Below are 18,179 nucleotides of genomic sequence, written 5' to 3'. Positions count from 1 at the left end.
AAATACATTTACAAATATGAAAACATTTAAGAGAATAAGATATTTTGGAGCACTCTTAAGAAAAAAATATAGGCTGCCCTGTGGGATGTGAAGATCCCGAAATGCGGCATGTTCCGACTATAGAAGGCTGACATATCCAGAGGTAAAGTCAGGGCACAAGGTCACTAATATAGAAGGAACACAACTCTGAACCTGGGAGCTGCAGAGCCAACTGGGTATACAGCTTATATAAATGATCTCTGCCTTCTGCACAATGTACATTCAATTCTGGGTCTGTTTCCTCATCTTGCAGGAGTTACTACAGTGCTAGTAATACCCACGCTACCTCCAGTAAAGAAGAAATGGGAGTGGGGAAAGGATGGGATCCCAGACCAGTTTTCATTTTCTTAAAAAATAAAAATATTTTGAGTTGGAATAGGTGAGGGCTACTCTCATCCATTGAGCATTGGAGGCAGTACATGAGTCTTCAGTTGAAGGTGACTCCCACAAGAGTGCTATTTTAGGGAAAGGCGATACAGAGTGGGTCTGCTGGGATCCTTTCCTATCCCACACTGCGCTCTTTGAGTGAGACTTTGATGGTCAGATTGCCTCACTTATTTGCATTTTTTCCTTTGCTTGACTGTCAGTTAGCAAAGGAAGAACCCATTAACATGTTAAGACACCAGGGGGAGACAATGAGTAATATTTCAAAGCTTTTCTGATTGTCTGTCTAGGACTGGACTTGACCAGTGGGACGGGGACACATTTGAGTGGCTACATAAGGGTCAATGTTTGTATTGTGTGTAGCTGGTTCTTTTTCGAGTAGTGTCCCTATGGGTGCTCCATTTCAAGGTGTATCCATACCTGTGCACGCTGGATCAGAGATTTTTCGTCAGCAATGTCCGCGGATCCATACTTCCATCCTAGACATCCTGTCCTCCAGTATGAGGGCATATAGTGAGAGGTGGAACTGCTGCCACTCCAGTTCTCTCTCAACTGCGTGCGGCTTGAGATGACCATTGCGGTGTCCTCCAGCTAGCCTAGTGCCTTGCTATACCTCTCACTAACATTTCTGTATTTTCTAAGTATTTTTTCTTTTTTTTTATTTAGCACAATTTTCACTTAACAAAAGGGACAGGGGTTCCACTTCCCTTTTTTTGGCCTGAATTGTGCTTTTGTTTTTCTCAGGCCTTTGATCCATGGTCTTAAGTGCATGCTGTGCCCAAGAACTCAGGCTTTGAACCCTGCCATACCTGCCATAGGTCTTTCCAAGGCAGCATTGGACATTAAAGCTGGCTTGAGTTGTCTCACATCCCCTCCAAATTCAAGATCTACTCAGGGTATAAGAACAGGTCTAATACATTGATGGGGGACAGGCTCAAACTCTTGTTAATGGAACACTCACTGACACCAACAGGATCTGAGTCACCCCCCTGTACACTAGATCCTCAGAGCTGTGGTGACCATCTCCATTGCGATGGTAAGCAAAGACCCAGGGTGCCCTTCAGAACCATCTTAACCATCAAAGAAGAGAAGGGTTCCTTCCCCAGAACAGGAAACGAGAAAGGGAAAGTCACCCACTCGATCTAGGTCTCAGGAGACCTTGCATCTCATTATGCATACTGCTGAGGCTCCCATCCCCTCTGCTATTGAGATCATGGCACTTGCTAAGAAGACCATGCCACATACCGAGAAACTGTCTGGTAAACTCTGTTAAGCAGTACCTACATTGGCACTGAACTCTACGGCTTCAATAGATAAGGACTCCAGAGCCAGGCTGAAATCATCTATACCATTTCCAGCAACCAGACGTAAAGGACGTACTGATTGTACTTCAGCACCATCTATGGTACCTCCAGATAGTCTGACTCCCGATATTTCCTACTCAGAGTCCCTGGTACTGTCCAGTCTTTTGACTAATGTGGAGCTTCAGATCCTGGAGCACCTGAGTCACCATTGCTGAGGAATACGGAGAGACACTCTGCACCAATACCGTCTCACCTGCCAGAGCCTACTTACCCTCTCCTACCATTTTCAATGATGTCTTGGCCCCCAGTCCCTGATAAACTCTTTGAGGGTACACAGACACATTTTCAGCCAATCCCAACTCAGCACCATCTGGTATCTTCCTATCAACAGTCTCTGATACCCATGCATTTACAGGACCCCTTTGGGGCCCTGGTGCCAACTTAGCCACTGGTATTGACACCATTTGTCCCTCCAATTGGCACAGGACATGATTCCTCATTAGATTCTGAAGTATCTATACAGGATTTCCCTTTTCAACCTCCTTCACTCGGGGTACACTCTAGCAAGGAATACACCCAACCCTAGCAAGGATAACAATGGGGTCTTGCCCCAGTCCCTTATACCCCACCAAGGTGGGTGTATTGGAACCTCTAGGCCCCTTATGGTGATTAGTTTTACAGGGTACCATCTCATAAAAGGATACATCAAGAGCAACAAATGCCACACTCTGGTGCCTCCACACAGCAGAATCATACAAAGGACAAGAGCTGTGGAGGATGAAACATTAGCTTCCCACAAATCCTCCTCATCACCAAATGAAGCTGTCATGCCTCCCTCACCATCTTATGCTGATGATTTCAAGGCCTTTCTGGACCTTATGAAGTGTATAGAGGAGATCCTATATATCCCATTGAAGGAGAAAGAACCCCAGTACTCCTTGTTGGACATCCTTCATACATCTTGTCTGAGCAAAATCACCCTGCCCATTATTGATGCTCTGTTGGCCTGGGCACGTACGTTGTGGCAAACCCCAGCTACTGCACTGCCTATGTGTAAATGGTTGGACAAAAAGTATTACATCCCACCCAAAGGATTAAAATATTTCTTTTCCTATTCTGCACCCAACTCTCTGCTCATGGAAGCAGTCAACGAATGGAATAGACAACATCGATTCCATTCTACACCTTCTGATAAAAAGCAAAGAGGATTGGACCTTCTGGCATGGAAAAACTTACTCCTCTGCCATGCCACAGTTCAGAGTAGCCAATTACCAAACCCTGCTGATGAAACACAATTTTACAAACTATTCCAAATTTTCATCCTTTGTTGAACACTCGCCCCAGGATCAGAGGGAACAAGTTCAAACTCTCGTAGCAGATGGCCAGACAATTGCCAGGACATCTCTTCAGCCCTGACTAGATGCCCCCAACACACAGCTGCTTGCTCCATGGCTGCAGCAGTAATCAGGTGCAGAGCTTTTTGTCTGCAATCCTCTGTGAGGTACAAAACATGATTGATGGTCCCACCCTTCAAGAGACCCAAGTTATTCAGCAATGCCATGGATGGGTCACTTCACTTTCTTAAGGATTCTGAGTGAAGCTACGATCTCTGGGCATGTTTACACTTACGGCAAAGAAAAAGTACAGCAGGCCACAGACAGCTCAACGATCTCACTCAGTCCACTACCAGCTCATGAGAACAGCCGAGCCCTTCAGGAAGAAGCCCAGGTTCTAATAGAAAGGACTGCCCTGTACTGCAACCTTCCAACTGGCAACATCTTTGAATGACCATTTTGACCCACTGATGAAGGGTCACAAACTCTTTCCTGTTCCAGATTTTATGCTTCACATATCCCCCCTCCACCCTGGTGGGGCCTCTCTCTCTCATTCCCTACCTTCCTGAGAGCTCATCATCTAGGAGAGATGGATCTTGGAAGTGATATTTACAGATTACTCCATCCGGTTCAGCTTCTACCTCCTCGCCTCCTTCTCTCTGCAGGGACCGCTCTCATGAGAATCTCTTGAGGCAGCAGGTGCAGTCCCTGTTAGCACTGGGGGCAATCAAACCTGTGCCACCTGACTAAGTCAGGAAAGGATTTTATTACATATATTTCCTGGTTCCAAAGAAAAATGTGGGATGGCAACCAGTTCAGGACAGTAAACAGCTTTGTCCACACTTAACAGTTCAGAATGGTAGCAAAAATTAGCAGTGATCAACAGGAGCAATAATTCCCGCTCTGGACCTAGGAGATTGGTTTGCTGTCCTCGACCTTCAGGGCACTTATTTCCATATAGCTATGCCTCCTTCACACAAATGTTACCTATGTTTTATGATGCACAGAGACCATTACCACTATTGAGTTGTACCTTTTAGCCTTTGCACTGCTCAAATGGTCTTTATCAAAGTTCTGTTGGCTGCCACATCCCATCTTCGTCAGATGGAAATAATCATTTTCTTCCACCTGGATGATAGGCTCCCGAAAAGCTGGTCATTTCTCGAAGCACAGACAGCAACCAGAAGATTTTGTCTCTGTTCCACTCACTGGGCCGTCGCTTCAGTGTGGAAAAGTCTACTATCACTCCCACCCAATGAACAGATTTCATCAGAGCTACTCTGGACTCCTCTACAGCCAGAGCATTCTTGCCCAAGGGTGAGAAGAAGAACTCTTGCTTTTTACCTAGACAGGACTAGGTCCATTAGGGCTTCACCCAGACTTTTTATCTCTAGTGCAGGGTGCATGAAAGGACAGGCGACTTGCACTCAGATGGGTTGCATGATGCATTTTAACCTGGTACAAAGTCTCAAGGGTTCACCCACCTCCAAGAGTTATTGCTTACTTCACCAGGGTTCAATCTACCTCTCTTTCCCAGCTGAGAAATAAACCTATCCCAGAGATCTGCAGAGAAGGCACCTGATTTTTGATATACACGGTCTCCCAGCTCTACTGTCTTGTGACAGTTTCCAGAGCTGATGTGGCTTTTGGTGATACTGTTCTACAATCTTGTGTCGAATCCACCTTCTCAACACTCTTCTCTATGATGGAAGGACTGCTCGGAAGTCTCCTGATCTGGAACACCCATAGGGACATCACTCGAAGAAAGAGAGGGTACTCAACTTATGCAGTAACTGGAATTGTTCGAGATGTGTGTCCCTGTGGGTGCTCCATTGCCTGCCCTCCTTCCCCTCTGTCTCAAAGTCTCTCATGGGACTTTCTTGGTTAAAAAAGAACTGGAGTGGTGGCAGATGCACCCCTCCCTATATACCCTTGTACCAGATCATGAGGGCATCTAATGCACAGGTGCGGACACTGCTGACAAAATACCTCCAATCCAGAGTGCACAGGCATGCACATATCCTGATGTGGAGCACTCATAGAGGGACACATCTTGAAGAACTCCAGTTACAATACAAGGTGAGTCATCTCTCCTTCAAAAGGAGAAGTGCACTTTAAAATAGAGAGTGATCTGTGCAGCCCTTTGATGTTCATGGAAGCAATCCTGGGCTGGGCCTGGCCCTTTATGAGTCAGGTGACTACCATTTTGAAAAATCACAATTTGCTAAAAATTTCCACACTGTTAGAGACCTTATTTTAACCCATTCATAGATTAGGAAACCACTGTTGTACCTCAGGTAGCACTCTTAGATAACTGTTTGCAAATATTGGCTATTTAATGGCAACCAGTGTATCTTCATGTCTTTCATATAGGGGAAAAAAAGGGAGGGAGCAAACCTGGGGTCTGTTCTGTAGACCATCTTAACTACACCAGCTCTCTCCTATGCCCTCCCCTCCTTCTACTCACTTTTCAGAAATAACATGTACACTTTAAAGTTAAGAGGTTCCTACTTTTCTTGCTGGCCTGCATATCTGCTTCTCTCCATCCATTATATTCTGTAGGAGAGTCTCTTACAGCTGAAATGCTAATCAGTACACAAGAAGAGGTTGATAAGTGTGTAGTAGGAACAGTGGAAAAATTATGAATATTATTGTTGGCAACCAACCCTAACTTTTAAAGGAAACCAAGATGGTGAAGAAATGCATGGTTCTTGCCATATGCTTTCTTCTCAAAATGGCAGTGGGTAGCTTGGACTCTGTCCAGATTAGAATCAGCATTATGCTAACCTGGTTTCCTAGAGTAGTGTAGATAACGATAATTCATTATAAACCTGTTATTGCTAGTTTGTAAGCTACCGTGTTATATATTATATTAATATTATAACATGGTTGTAAGAAAACAAGAATCTCTCTCCACTCTGGTCAGAGACTCTGTGCTACACAACCTTTTGTCTGTTCTTAGTGTTAAGAGACCTGATATAGTTTTTGACTTGCTTCATTATCAATTGCCACATTGATAATGTTCATAAAGTCAGACATAAAAATAGAGCACCTGGTCATCTGTACTGGGGTGTAGTGTAAGAAATATAGGGTGAAATCTCCTTAGTCAGCACCTAAAAAGCTTCACTCCCAGTTAATTGTAAAATTTCCAGGGGGGGAGGGAGGGAAGCAATAGTTTTTTTAATATATTTAGCTACCAGATTGCTCGCTAGCCTCTGGAATGGGCCTTTGTTTCAGACATTTATTTAGTGCAGTTAATGGGTGTAACGTGGTTTATGTGAATATAAATTTCCAGTTGTGAAGTCCCTTGTTCACTGCATGCTGCTTCCCTGCTCTCTTGGGGCTGACCTGGCTGGATGTCATATGAGCAGCCGCAGGGTCATATGAATGTTTTATGACTTAGTTTAGTTTATTTAATTATCCTTTTAGATCAGAAAACACATAACAAACCAACATCAAACATAAAGCTTTGGCACTGTCCTTATTGTCGAGCTCACAAAGCTGTTCATGTAGGATATGCCGACCATGTAGTACAGATTCACAGATTCGTTTGTGTAGGACCAATGCTAGGGGCTTGTCGACACTACTGGCTGGATCGACAGGCATCGATCAATCCAATTGGGTTGATTTATTGTGTCTAGTATAGACACGATAAATTGATCACTCTAGCATTGATTCCGATACTCCACCTCAACAAGAAGCGCAAGGGAAATCGACAGGAGAGCGTCTCCCATCAATACACCACAGTGAAGACACTGTGGTAAGTAGATCTAAGTACGTTGACTTCAGCTACATTATTCACGTAGCTGAAGTTGTGTAACTTAGATCGATTCCCCCAACCCGCCCCACCCCGGATAGGGTAGACCAGCCCTAAGTGTTACTACGGTTTCATAGTCCCAGTTTAGTTTTTACTATTTGGTCTACGAAGTATCAGTTTGTACAGCAGTGAGCTTAATGGGTGGGATTTTCAAAAGCACTCAGTGTTGGCATATCCTCCGTTCCCATTGAAGTCAACAGTAAAAGTCATTGGCAGAATAAAGCCAATGCTGAGCGTGTTAGTAAATCCCAATCCACATTAATAACTACAATTTTGGGGTCTATTGTGACCTGTAAGCCATAGCTTGTAGTTGTGGCGGTTACAGAGGTGCACTATCCTGGGGATATTATGCATGTAGAAGGCATAATGTCCCTTCAGGCACTGAGGGAGCGCACACACAGCATCAGCCACTGCTACACTTCGTAACAAGGTGAAGCATGCAATCCCATGCCAGCTCAGCTCCACGGGCTCATGTGGAAGGGGACTGGGGGCTGTTGCCCTGCCCCACCCTATCCCCTTTGGGTTTTTCATAGTTGGAGCCGGTGCTAGATTCCTCTTTGTCATAGCCATGATATTCAGGACACAATCTGTGACTTTCAGGTATTTTTTCTGAAGTCATGATCTTTGTCATCTCGGTCAGCAAGCTGCTGAACAAGACTCTTTCATCAAATCTGCATAAGGTTGGCTTTCCATACGTCAGGTGTAGGCGAATACAGTTTTAAATAATTAGTTAAATGCTATTATATACTTTTAAATAAATATTGTAAAATAAAGGATATTTGGTTTCCCTAGTAATTGTCCATGACAAAGAGCTTAATTCTAGACAAAAAGATTTGTGCTGTGGGTTTCCCCTTTTAAAAATGACAGTATTTTTGCCATGACAAACAACTAGCCTTATCTAGGCCTAGTCCACCCAGAAATGCCCAAAGTTTGCCCAGCATGGCTGGGTCAAAGTAATGGAGTTGTGTGTGTTGGCTACTTTTCTATTCTCTCTTTTTAACCATATGCACTGTGGAGAACTGAATTTTGGTTGTATATTTTTCAGATTTCCGCTGATGAAATAGCAACCAGGAAAGAACAAATATCTGAGGCTTTGCAGACTACACAGTCATTTTTGGCTAAACACAGTGAAAAGTATGTTAAATTTTGTCACAGCATTTTGTTAATATAACTGTAACTGAATTAGTGCATCATATTTGCGTATAAGGAACAGACTGATATTCTCATCTTACAGTTACAGTGGGTAATATTTTATTTGTTCCTTTTGTTTAGTTTAAATGTAATTGTGAAGAGAACTTGATTAGGTGTATAAAAGATTGTGCAATTGTTCAATTTAGATGGAAGTAGGGGGCTCAAAGCATTAAAGGTGTCTGTCCAATTATTAAACAGTGTTAAACAAGGTTCAAGGTTTGGTATATAGAGACCCCAGTCTACTTAGTACCATGGTAAACACATCGTTAAAATCCGTTTAAACTTTTATTAGAGATACAGATAGAAAACGAAGCTTCTGTCTCTGATGTTGACTCTTACTTGCAGCCTAACTGCCGGAAAAACACAGGCACAGCACAGGGTCATATCAGCCTCTCCCAAGACCTGGCAAACCTGTACCTGCATTGGGCTGTTTAGGGCATTTCTTTTAGCTTCCTCTTTCTGGTAACAGGCTTTCAGCAGTGTTTCAAAATATGCAGCCTTAGTGGCTACACCAGACTCTTATTATACAGAAGGCAAAAGGAAGGAGATAGGAAAGAGAAGAAATAAGGTGGGGAAGGAAAAGGACACAGGGGGCAAGAGGGGTATGTGTAACAAAAATCTCACATCCTAGATGGTGTTTCAGGATTTAGCTGTAGCTGGTGGAATGGGAGTGTCATCTGGCTCCCTCTCTGTGGCCTGGTCTGTCAGGACATTTTTCAGGATTGGGATGAAGAAGGTCCAGGGTCCCAGGAGACTGTGGGGGTGGCAGCCATGATGGTGAAGCTCTCTCCAGTAGCCAATTTTTCTCCCTAAAGTCTCTTTTTGAGGATTGCAAAAGGGGCGCAACGGGGGGAATAGCTCACCCTCTCGTTATTTTGTCTACCTATTAGGAATAATTTCTGACACACTGATTTGGGTTTATTGGTTTCTGGGTTCCTCACTTTTCTTATCTATGAGGCATGATTTTAACACAGTCCTTGCATTATATCAGTAAGCATTTTTTTTAGTCTTTCTGAATTGTTTTTGTACCTTTTCCCATTTCCTATTAATATTTGTTGTTATAGGTTATTGTGACATTTCATGAACTTTCTCACAGTTTTTCCAGTTGAGCCCATAATTGAGGTAAATTTGGAAGCCCAATTTTCACAACAGCTCCCTGGATTAGGTGACACAACACATGACAATACTTTTATATTTATACAGCACCTTTCATTTGAAGGATCTCAAAACACTTTAGAATATTAACCAACTAACATATAAGTTATATAGAGAAGGTTTGTTTCATCCATCAGGGAAATTAGTAGATGTAATATACTTGGATTTTAGTAAAGCATTTCCCATGGTTCTCATGAGTGCTTGCTATCAAAATGAATTCACATTGGCTTCGCTGATGATCAGTAAACAGTCAGAGGCATGGAAAACTGGCTGACAGACCATAAACAATAGAACTGAGGGAATAATTCACTAAAAGCATTTTTCAGTTAATTTTGCCTCATTTTCTGATCACAGATTGACTTGCAGTTGACTTAAATGTATTAATTATTCAGCTGTATCTGATGAATTTTTTCATACAGCTTTTTTATCATATGTCTTAGTATTGGCCCAAAAACACAAGTCAGATTTTGTTCTCATTTCTAAAATAATTATAGTATCTAGCACTTTTCATCAATAGATCTCAATGCACTTTGCAAAGGAGGTCACTATCATCACCCCCATGTTACAGATGGGGAAACTGAGGTACAGGGAAGTGAGGTGACTTGTTCACATTCACCCGGCAAGCCAGTAGCTAAGCCAGAAATAAAACCCAGGTCTTCTGAGAACGAGTTCACCATTTGACTTGCTAGATCAGAGGCGGGCAAACTATGGCCCGTGGGCCACATCCGACATGCGGGACCGTCCTGCCTGGCTCCTGAGCTCCTGGTCCGGGAGGCTGCCCTTCCTCCCCCGCAGCCACGCCACCGCGTGGTGCAATTCTCTGGGTGGCAGGGTTGCAGAGCCCGGCCTGACCCTGTGCTCTGTGCTGCGTAGCGTGGCACGGCTGTCTGTCCTGGTGCAGCTGTGCTGCCAGCCACTGGTGCTCCAGGCAGCGCGGTAAGAGGGCAGAGACCGGGGGCGGTGTTGGATAGAAGACATGGAAGTTTGGGGGGTGGTCAGGGGCGTAGATAGGGGTTGGGGCGGTCAGAGGGCAGGGAACGGGGGTTGAATGGGGGCAGGGGTCCTGGGCAGGGCAGTCAGGAAGGAGAGTAGGGGTTGAATGGGGTGGTGGGGGGCAGTTAGGGGTGAGGGGTCCAGGAGAAGGGGTGGTTGGATGGGGCAAGGGTCCCGGGGGGCTGCCAGGAAGGGGGGGCTGGGGCAGCGGGGGGCAGTTAGGGGCAGGGGTCTGGGGGTGGTCAGGGGACGGAGAGCAGGGGATGGGTGGGTGGGTGGTGCAGGGTCCCTGTGGGGCCGTCAGGGAATGGGGGGGTTGGATGGGGCAGGAGTCCCAGGGGGGCCATCAGGGGGCAAGAAGCAGGGGGGTCGGATAGGGGGTGGGGGTCCGGGTCATGCCTGGCTGTTTAGGGAGGCACAGCCTCCCCTAACCGGCCCTCCATACAATTTCAGAAACCCGATGCGGCCCTCAGGCCAAAAAGTTTGCCCACCCCTGTGCTAGATCATTCTGCCCCCTGAACACACATACACAGAACTCACAACCAACAGAAAAAGCAGAACTTGTCATCGACTGAAGTTTTCAAATCTGATAATAATTGTTGTATCTATTTTTTTTTTTTTTTGGTAGAATGACAGATGGAGAGAGAAATGAAATGGAAAAACAAGTGAAATCCCTACAAGAAGGTTATAACCTATTATCTAATGAAGCTTTGAAACAACTACAGGGGGCACAAAATTTAGGGGATGAAAAGATGGAGGAAAAGGTAATAGCACAGAAAATGTTATTGTGTTTCTAGCTGTAGTACATTATTCTTTTGAGATTTACTGCATGGTTGTGGAACAATATATTAACAGTGAAAGGAGAAACTGTATTTGATTGTACGTATCAATAAGCTGAAACCTGAATCAAATGACTGCAGTTTCTATATATTTGTATAATATATGTAGTTTTACATGTGCATATGAACATTCTGTTCATCAGAACTTGCGTGAAGAGTCTTAATACCATGTGCCTTGCATGAATAAAGATAAACAAATCATCCATCTCTTAACTCTTCTCTTTAAAAGCCATCCTCTGATTGCTAGATAAGTTTGTGTGCTGCAAAAATATGACACCATAAAATAATATGGGTTAATCTCTGCCATGTACTCCCCCAGAGATATCCCAGAAGATATAAAGTGTTCCAGATTTTCCTTAAATTCCAATTGGGTATATGGTTGGGACCACATACAGTAACTAGTTATGAGGTACCACAAGTACATTTTTTATAAACCAATCTAAATCTCGAATATTGAATTATATCAAAAAGGTATTGTAAATGTATGTGTGCATATACAAGTAGAAGCAATGGCTTGTATAATTATTTTAAAATAATGTTGCCAACCTGATTACATGCTTTCCATGCAAACTAGTTGAAGTATTTGGGTTCTATAATATCCAATTCCATATGTTTGGGTGTCTGCGCAAAAGTGCTGTATGCTGTAAACATGAGTAGCATGGTCATTTTGTATCACATACTATTTTTGAATCTTCTAACCTTTCACAGACACGTAGAGCATGACAGATTGCCTTCCAGGTATATGTCTTATTGTTCACTATATAATCATCTATTCTGCTGCCTTCCACTAACCCTATTTATGTATGCAGAGCATAGGTTTTCAATTCACAGATGCATGTTGATTTTAAATCTTTTATTACATCGTGTGCTGTTGAATCACTGACATAGATCACTTGCGCATTTGAGCTGCTAATACTCACAGCATTGTCCCAGTCCTGGTAAGTATATGATTTTGTGTTTAATATGTATTCAAAAGCAAAAAAAAGTTTAATATGTACAATTATAAAATGACTTAAAATCATTCTTTATATTCCTTTTTAGGTGGATAAAGTTATTGCTGGTATCATTGATCAAACAACTGGAGAAGTCCTTTCGATCTTTCAGTCTGTTTTAAAAGGTCTAATTGACTCTGATACTGGCATTAGATTGCTTGAGAATCAGCTGATTTTATGTGGGCTAATTTCACCAGAGTTAGGAATATGTTTTGATCTTGAAGAAGCAAAAGTCCATGAACTTATTGATGAACAAACTCTACTGCAACTACAGGAATTAAATAATGCTAAGAAAATTATTTCAGAGTCATCATTCACAAATCTTCCAGCTGTAGCTGCTTTAGAACAAGGTATAATTCCAGAGACTCTTGCCATTAAAATTCTTGAGATTCAGCTTTCCAAAGGATATCTAGTTATGCCAGCTACAGGGGAGCAACTCACTTTGCACAAAGCTTTCCAGAGGAACTTGGTTTCTGCATCTTTATTTTCAAAGCTATTGGAAAGGCAAGACACATGCAAAGATCTCCTAGACCCCAACACTGCAGAAAAGGTTTCCCTGGAGGAGATGGTTCAAAGAAGCATAATAAGTGAAGAAACAGGGTTAAGACTTCTACCTGTAAGACCACAAGAAAGAGGTAGAATAACACTAAAATGTGGAAGGAAGTTAAGTATTTTGAGAGCAGCCCATGAAGGTTTCATAGACCGTGAAACCATGTTCAGGTTGCTGGGGGCTCAGCTACTGTCTGGAGGTATAATCGAACCAGACTCAGGGCGTAGAATGTCTGTGGAAGAAGCCATGAGACAAGAGTTGATTGATCAGGACACTGCTTGTGGTATTCTGACTCATCAGATTCAGACTGGTGGGATACTATGTCCAAATTCATCCAAACGTTTAACTGTAGATGAAGCCATACAGTGCAGCTTAATTTCATCTAGCAGTGCACTCTTGGTACTAGAAGCACAGAGAGGCTTCATTGGCCTCATTTGGCCTCATTCTGGTGAAATATTCCCCATATCTACTTCTTTACATCAAGGGATGATAACAAATGAACTGGCAAGCAAAATACTAAATGGCAGGCAAAAAATAGCTGCAATTTATATTCCAGAAACCTGTGAGGTACTCAGTCTGGATAATGCTGCACAGTTAGGGGTAATAGATGGTAATACTGTATCTGTTTTGAACAATGTAATTTTACCTGATAAAATGCCTAACATGGAGGATTTAGAGTCCTCTTGTAAAAATGCTGCAAGATGGTTATCATCTTATGAATTCCAGCCATCTGCATTTCATGACTACAGACAGGAACAAGAAGTTTCAGGTACAGAAGAGCCCATGCCTCATAGTGTAGAGCAAACTAAAAAATTATTCATGTCTTATCTGATGATAAATAGTTATATGGATGCAAACACAGGGCAAAGACTTTTGTTATATGATGAAGACCTGGATGAAGCTGTCAGCATGTTGTTGGAAGGTGATGATTCTGTGTCCAGTACTGATGTGACTAAAGGGGGATTTAGTAACACATATGTAAAGTCAAAAAGAACTGATCTGAAACAACCTGACAGTGTCATGTTTAATAATGTCACAAGCAATGTCCTGCATGAGTATACAGGTGTACAGAATACTTTTACTGACAGCAACTTAAAACAACGTGAAGAAGATACTCAGAATAATAAATGTTCAGAGAGAAATGATTTTCACAGTACAGCAAATGTCTTTAATGCTAATGGTTTTGAACAGTCAGAAGGTACATTGAATTCTTCGTTGTCTAAACCTGAAGCAGAAACTGGAAATATAGTGGGTAGTACTCAAAACCCTGAGAAAGAGAATGCATTCAAAAGTTTTCAAGGATATCCTGAACGAACACAGATGGAACAGTGTGAGCATGTGTATCAGCAAGCAAACTCTGGAAGTGTGGAAAGGCATCTTCCAAAATACTCACAAGGATACTCACACCTTATTTCAGGAATAGATCAAGACAAACCCAGCATGCCTGATGGAAGAGAGAGCCTGGGTAGGGAAAGCAGGACTTTTAAAACTTTAGAAAATCCCTTGGGTGTAGATGATTTGTTTGTTAATAGTGAAGTCAGTGCAGTTCAAGAAAACAATCCAAAGAGTGGCTCTCACATTTTGCAATCTGATGATGAGAGTACGTTAACTGATAAAGATACGAAAAAAATTGATTTTCAGAGAAGTCTCAATTCATTCAGCCACACAGATATTGAAAACAGACTTCTAGTAGAACTTTCTGGTAAAGTATTAGTGAGTCAAAATGTTTGTAATGAGTATAAGCATGGCATACCACAGTCTAAAGAGAATGAGTATGGCAGGCCATCCCTTGGGGACTGTACCAATATGTCAGGTGGACCACTCCTGGAAGACAATAGTGATGTGCATTACAGGCCTCTGTTGAAAAAGAGTACTGATACATGTGTCAGGTCATCACTGGGAGACAGTACCGGCATGCAGGGTGGGCCCCCCATTGAGGACACTAGCGATGTTCATCGTAGGGCTCTGCTGGATGACACTACTGATACACCTAAAGGGCCATTGCTGGGAGACAGTACCAGCATGCATGGCAGGCCACTTCTGGGAAACAGTATCAGTCTGCACAGTGGGCTACTCCTAGGGGACAGCGATGCTATATATGGCAGGTTACTACTGGGAGATAATAATTATAAACCTGGTGGTTTGCTGCTGGGAGAGAGTGACGGCACTCCACAGTGTGAAAATGACTGTTTGTATCATGAAGATGAAGATGATGCCTACTACACTCCTCAGGTTGATGATGAAGATGATGATGCCTACGACACTCCTCAGGTTGATGATGAAGATGACGATGCCTACGACACTCCTCAGGTTGATGATGAAGATGACGATGCCTACGACACTCCTCAGGTTGATGGGGAAGATTCTTACGACTCTCCTCAGATTGATGATGATGATTACGATACCTCTCAGCTTGAAGATGATGATACCCCAGAGCCTGACAACATACCCTTAGGTGTCCAAGAAAGAGACGGGCTACTAAATGTGAGGGAAGAACTAAACACTTTTCAAGATGTGAGTAACACTGGAGATAGTGTCCTGTGCATTAGTGAAGTAAATCAGACAGATTCCTTTGAGATGATAAATATGGCTTCAGGAAGTGCCGGAATGTTGGAAGCCATCTCTGAAGAGGAGACAGAAAGCCTAGGAAAGGTGAAAGATAAGGAGCAGACACTACCAATCATGAGAGAGAGTGAAGAAAGTGAGGAGAGCGGCTTTAATCCCTTATTGAGATTGCATGAAGCTGAAGTGCAACGAGACCGATATGAGGAATGTGAAACGCAAACAAAAAGTGACTCTAATGAGGATGAGCATGAAGGAATTCAGGAGGAGGAGGACGAAAATTATGATTATATGGATTCTGAAAGTGATAGTTATGGAACTGATGACGACAACGATGATGATGATGACGACGATGATGATGAAGAAGAAGAAGGAATAATGGATATTTATTACTCACAGTGTCAGGATAAAAACGTTGGTGTCCAGCTGTTCGCTTCTTCCAAAGAAATGGAAGATAGTGATGAATGTAATCAGAATATTGATGCCTTGGATGCTTATCTTCTTTTAAAACACATGGCAGGTGATAATATTTTGCAGTTAGATTTCAACAGTCAAAAAAGTAACCTATGCTCTGAAAAATCCAATTTAAAAAAATATAAAAATATATCTGATGTTTCTGAAGAAGGATATCTTGATCTTACAGATAAAACCAAAGAGGAAGGACAGCAAGAAACTGACAGTGCTTCTGAGGATTTGGTAGAAAGCAAACATATGTTAGAAGATATCACTGAAAATATCCAATCTGAAGGCATCATTGGCACTGAATGGATGTTATCTAACAGTGAAGAAAGTAACCTCACACAGCATATGACTGTAACGCCTGATCTTGGCATGAATGATACCATGGCAATAAACCAGGCAATCATTCAGGAGGGATGTGTGTGTGCATCCCTGTCTACTATTGCTAAGCAAGCTGCTGCCGCAAACATTCAGACTCAGATAGACTTCCTCCCTTCAGAAGATCTGTTACCAGTTCATATCATAATGAAAAACGAGAACAATATATCTGTGCCATGTTCAAATTATGAGCAAAGACAGAACACAGAGGAAGACATATTCGTGAAGCACATGTCAAATAATGTGACTGGCATAGAACTGCTTAAGGTAAATTCATCCCAAATGGATAATAAAGTAGTTAGATATGTGCCTTATGTGAATGACAGTGATGGTCTAGGTTCTCTCACTGACTTAGTACACCCAGTTACAAGTAAAGAACTTGGTCAAATAGAAAAAGGTATTGAAATCCCTAAACAAAATATAAACATGGTGACTATTATAAAGGAAAGTCATATCCAGGAATTAAGTAAAAGTCCTATTCATATGGAAAGCCTTGGAGAAATATTTGATGGAGCTATTAAAACAGATTGTGAAATTGTTGTTTCAAATGAAGAAAAAGTAAGTGTTAGACAAGCCTCGAGTGATGCTAAATCAGGACATTACAGTGACTTTGATACAGTGAAATCAGATGAATTTATGGAAGAGTTTGACCTTTCTGCTTATTTAAAACAATGTGCAAAAGGCATAAAAGCAAAAGATATTTCAGGTCTGAATAAGGCTGATTCTCCTTACCTTAAGGAAGGTGAAACTGACGAACATTGTATACAGAATGGAAAAGAGTTAGTGATACCTGACTATATTATTGACATGGGAGCAGGGCATCCAAACGAATTAAACTCTAATGCTCAATCCTCTCCTCTAACAGTTACAGTAAAATCAAAGGGAATAAATGTTACCAAGGAAAATGAGGCTATCATCTGTCAAGAAACTGATAAAGTTCTTAAAGACACTTCAGAAAATGACATGATATTTAGTCATGAATTTGCCTTTAAGAAAGCTGACACAGAAGAAAGTACTGAGAATGTCCAGGACTCAGAGGACAGGGCTGAAACCAGACATTCTGGGAACCATAGAGGGGCAGCAGACTTTTCTTCTAGATCTTTGGGTAACAAAGGTGATAGATTGGATAATATTGTGCAGAAGAAATGTGAAACACTGGTTTGTTACAATGGAGTAAAAAACATTACGGAACAGAATACTTTAACCAACAAGACCGATTTAATTGAAAGTGGTGTCAGGAAAGAAAAGCCTGTAGAATCATTTCACAAAGAAGTGATGCTCCCCAAAGACTTGCAGATAGAGGAGGGTATATCACATTCTCCTGAAGTATCTGACACACTAATTGAAGATTTAAAGAATATTTTAAAAAAGAAATTGAAAGATGGCCATGTTTTCTGCAGGCAGGAAGGTGAACCTTTAAATTTCTCTGACACAAAAGTTTTAATGCAAAATTTACTTAAAATGATTAGTCACACACACTTGGAGAATGAGACTTCCAGTGAGTCAAATATCAAGCAAACATGTGATGACATTAGCGCTACACTTATGGCTATCCCTTCGTGCATAGATCAAAAGGACTATGATAACCTTCAATTAACTTGGCCTGATAACAGGAGTCCTGACCTCCTCCTTGATATACTGAAGCAAAGCCACTGCAACCAAAAGACTGATAATCCATATGAAACAACAAGTGAAGAAGCCCGGAATGAAAGAGACCAAGAGGTAAAAGCTACAGCTCCCAAACTTATTACTTCTCAACTTGAACAAATCTTCCAAATCCCACCTGGAGATGAAAGTTCATACAGATTGGAGGAATCGATGAGTGATTTGGCAAAAGACTTGTTTACCATCTCACAGGCTGCTGATATCCCCACAGATGATGAGTGTGTAGGCAAAGCAGAGGAGCTGGGTACTCTTTTCTCAACAGAACTAACAGAATTTGGATCAGAAACTCTCAGAGGGAATTCACTGGTTCACAGCACAGCTGTTATTTTGAAAAATAACCAGCAGCCTGAGAAGTCAGACAGTCCATCCAAAAGCTTTTCTGAGGATGTTCTGCAAATGAAAGAAGCTGCCCCAGAAGACAACCCAGCAGGCGTGGTAAGTAACAACTGGCACAGTTACACATTTTATCTTAAAGGAGTTGCATGCATCCTTTTAAATATTGGAGATCATTATTAAA

The 18,179-nt window shown here is 42.1% G+C and overlaps 1 protein-coding gene across 14 annotated transcripts in view; it reads left to right on the top strand.

Moving 5' to 3' along the window:
• DST (dystonin) overlaps positions 1 to 18,179 on the top strand; it is a 462,719-nt gene that overhangs the window by 294,015 nt on the left and 150,525 nt on the right. For 10 of the 14 annotated variants that reach the window (XM_043542402.1, XM_043542401.1, XM_037894239.2 and 7 more), the window contains 2 exons: positions 7,924 to 8,012; positions 10,846 to 10,981. In XM_043542402.1, coding sequence (XP_043398337.1) covers positions 7,924 to 8,012; positions 10,846 to 10,981 — 225 coding nt within the window. Of the gene's footprint in view, positions 1 to 7,923; positions 8,013 to 10,845; positions 10,982 to 12,097; positions 18,098 to 18,179 lie in introns of all 14 variants that reach the window. The other 4 variants (XM_043542397.1, XM_043542398.1, XM_043542405.1 and 1 more) reach the window with 1 other exon arrangement.

The sequence above is a fragment of the Chelonia mydas genome, chromosome 3, assembly GCF_015237465.2.
Source record: "Chelonia mydas isolate rCheMyd1 chromosome 3, rCheMyd1.pri.v2, whole genome shotgun sequence".
Lineage (NCBI taxonomy): Eukaryota > Metazoa > Chordata > Testudines > Cheloniidae > Chelonia > Chelonia mydas.
Note: the sequence above shows the minus strand (reverse complement) of the source record. Positions and strands in the feature narration are given on the sequence as shown.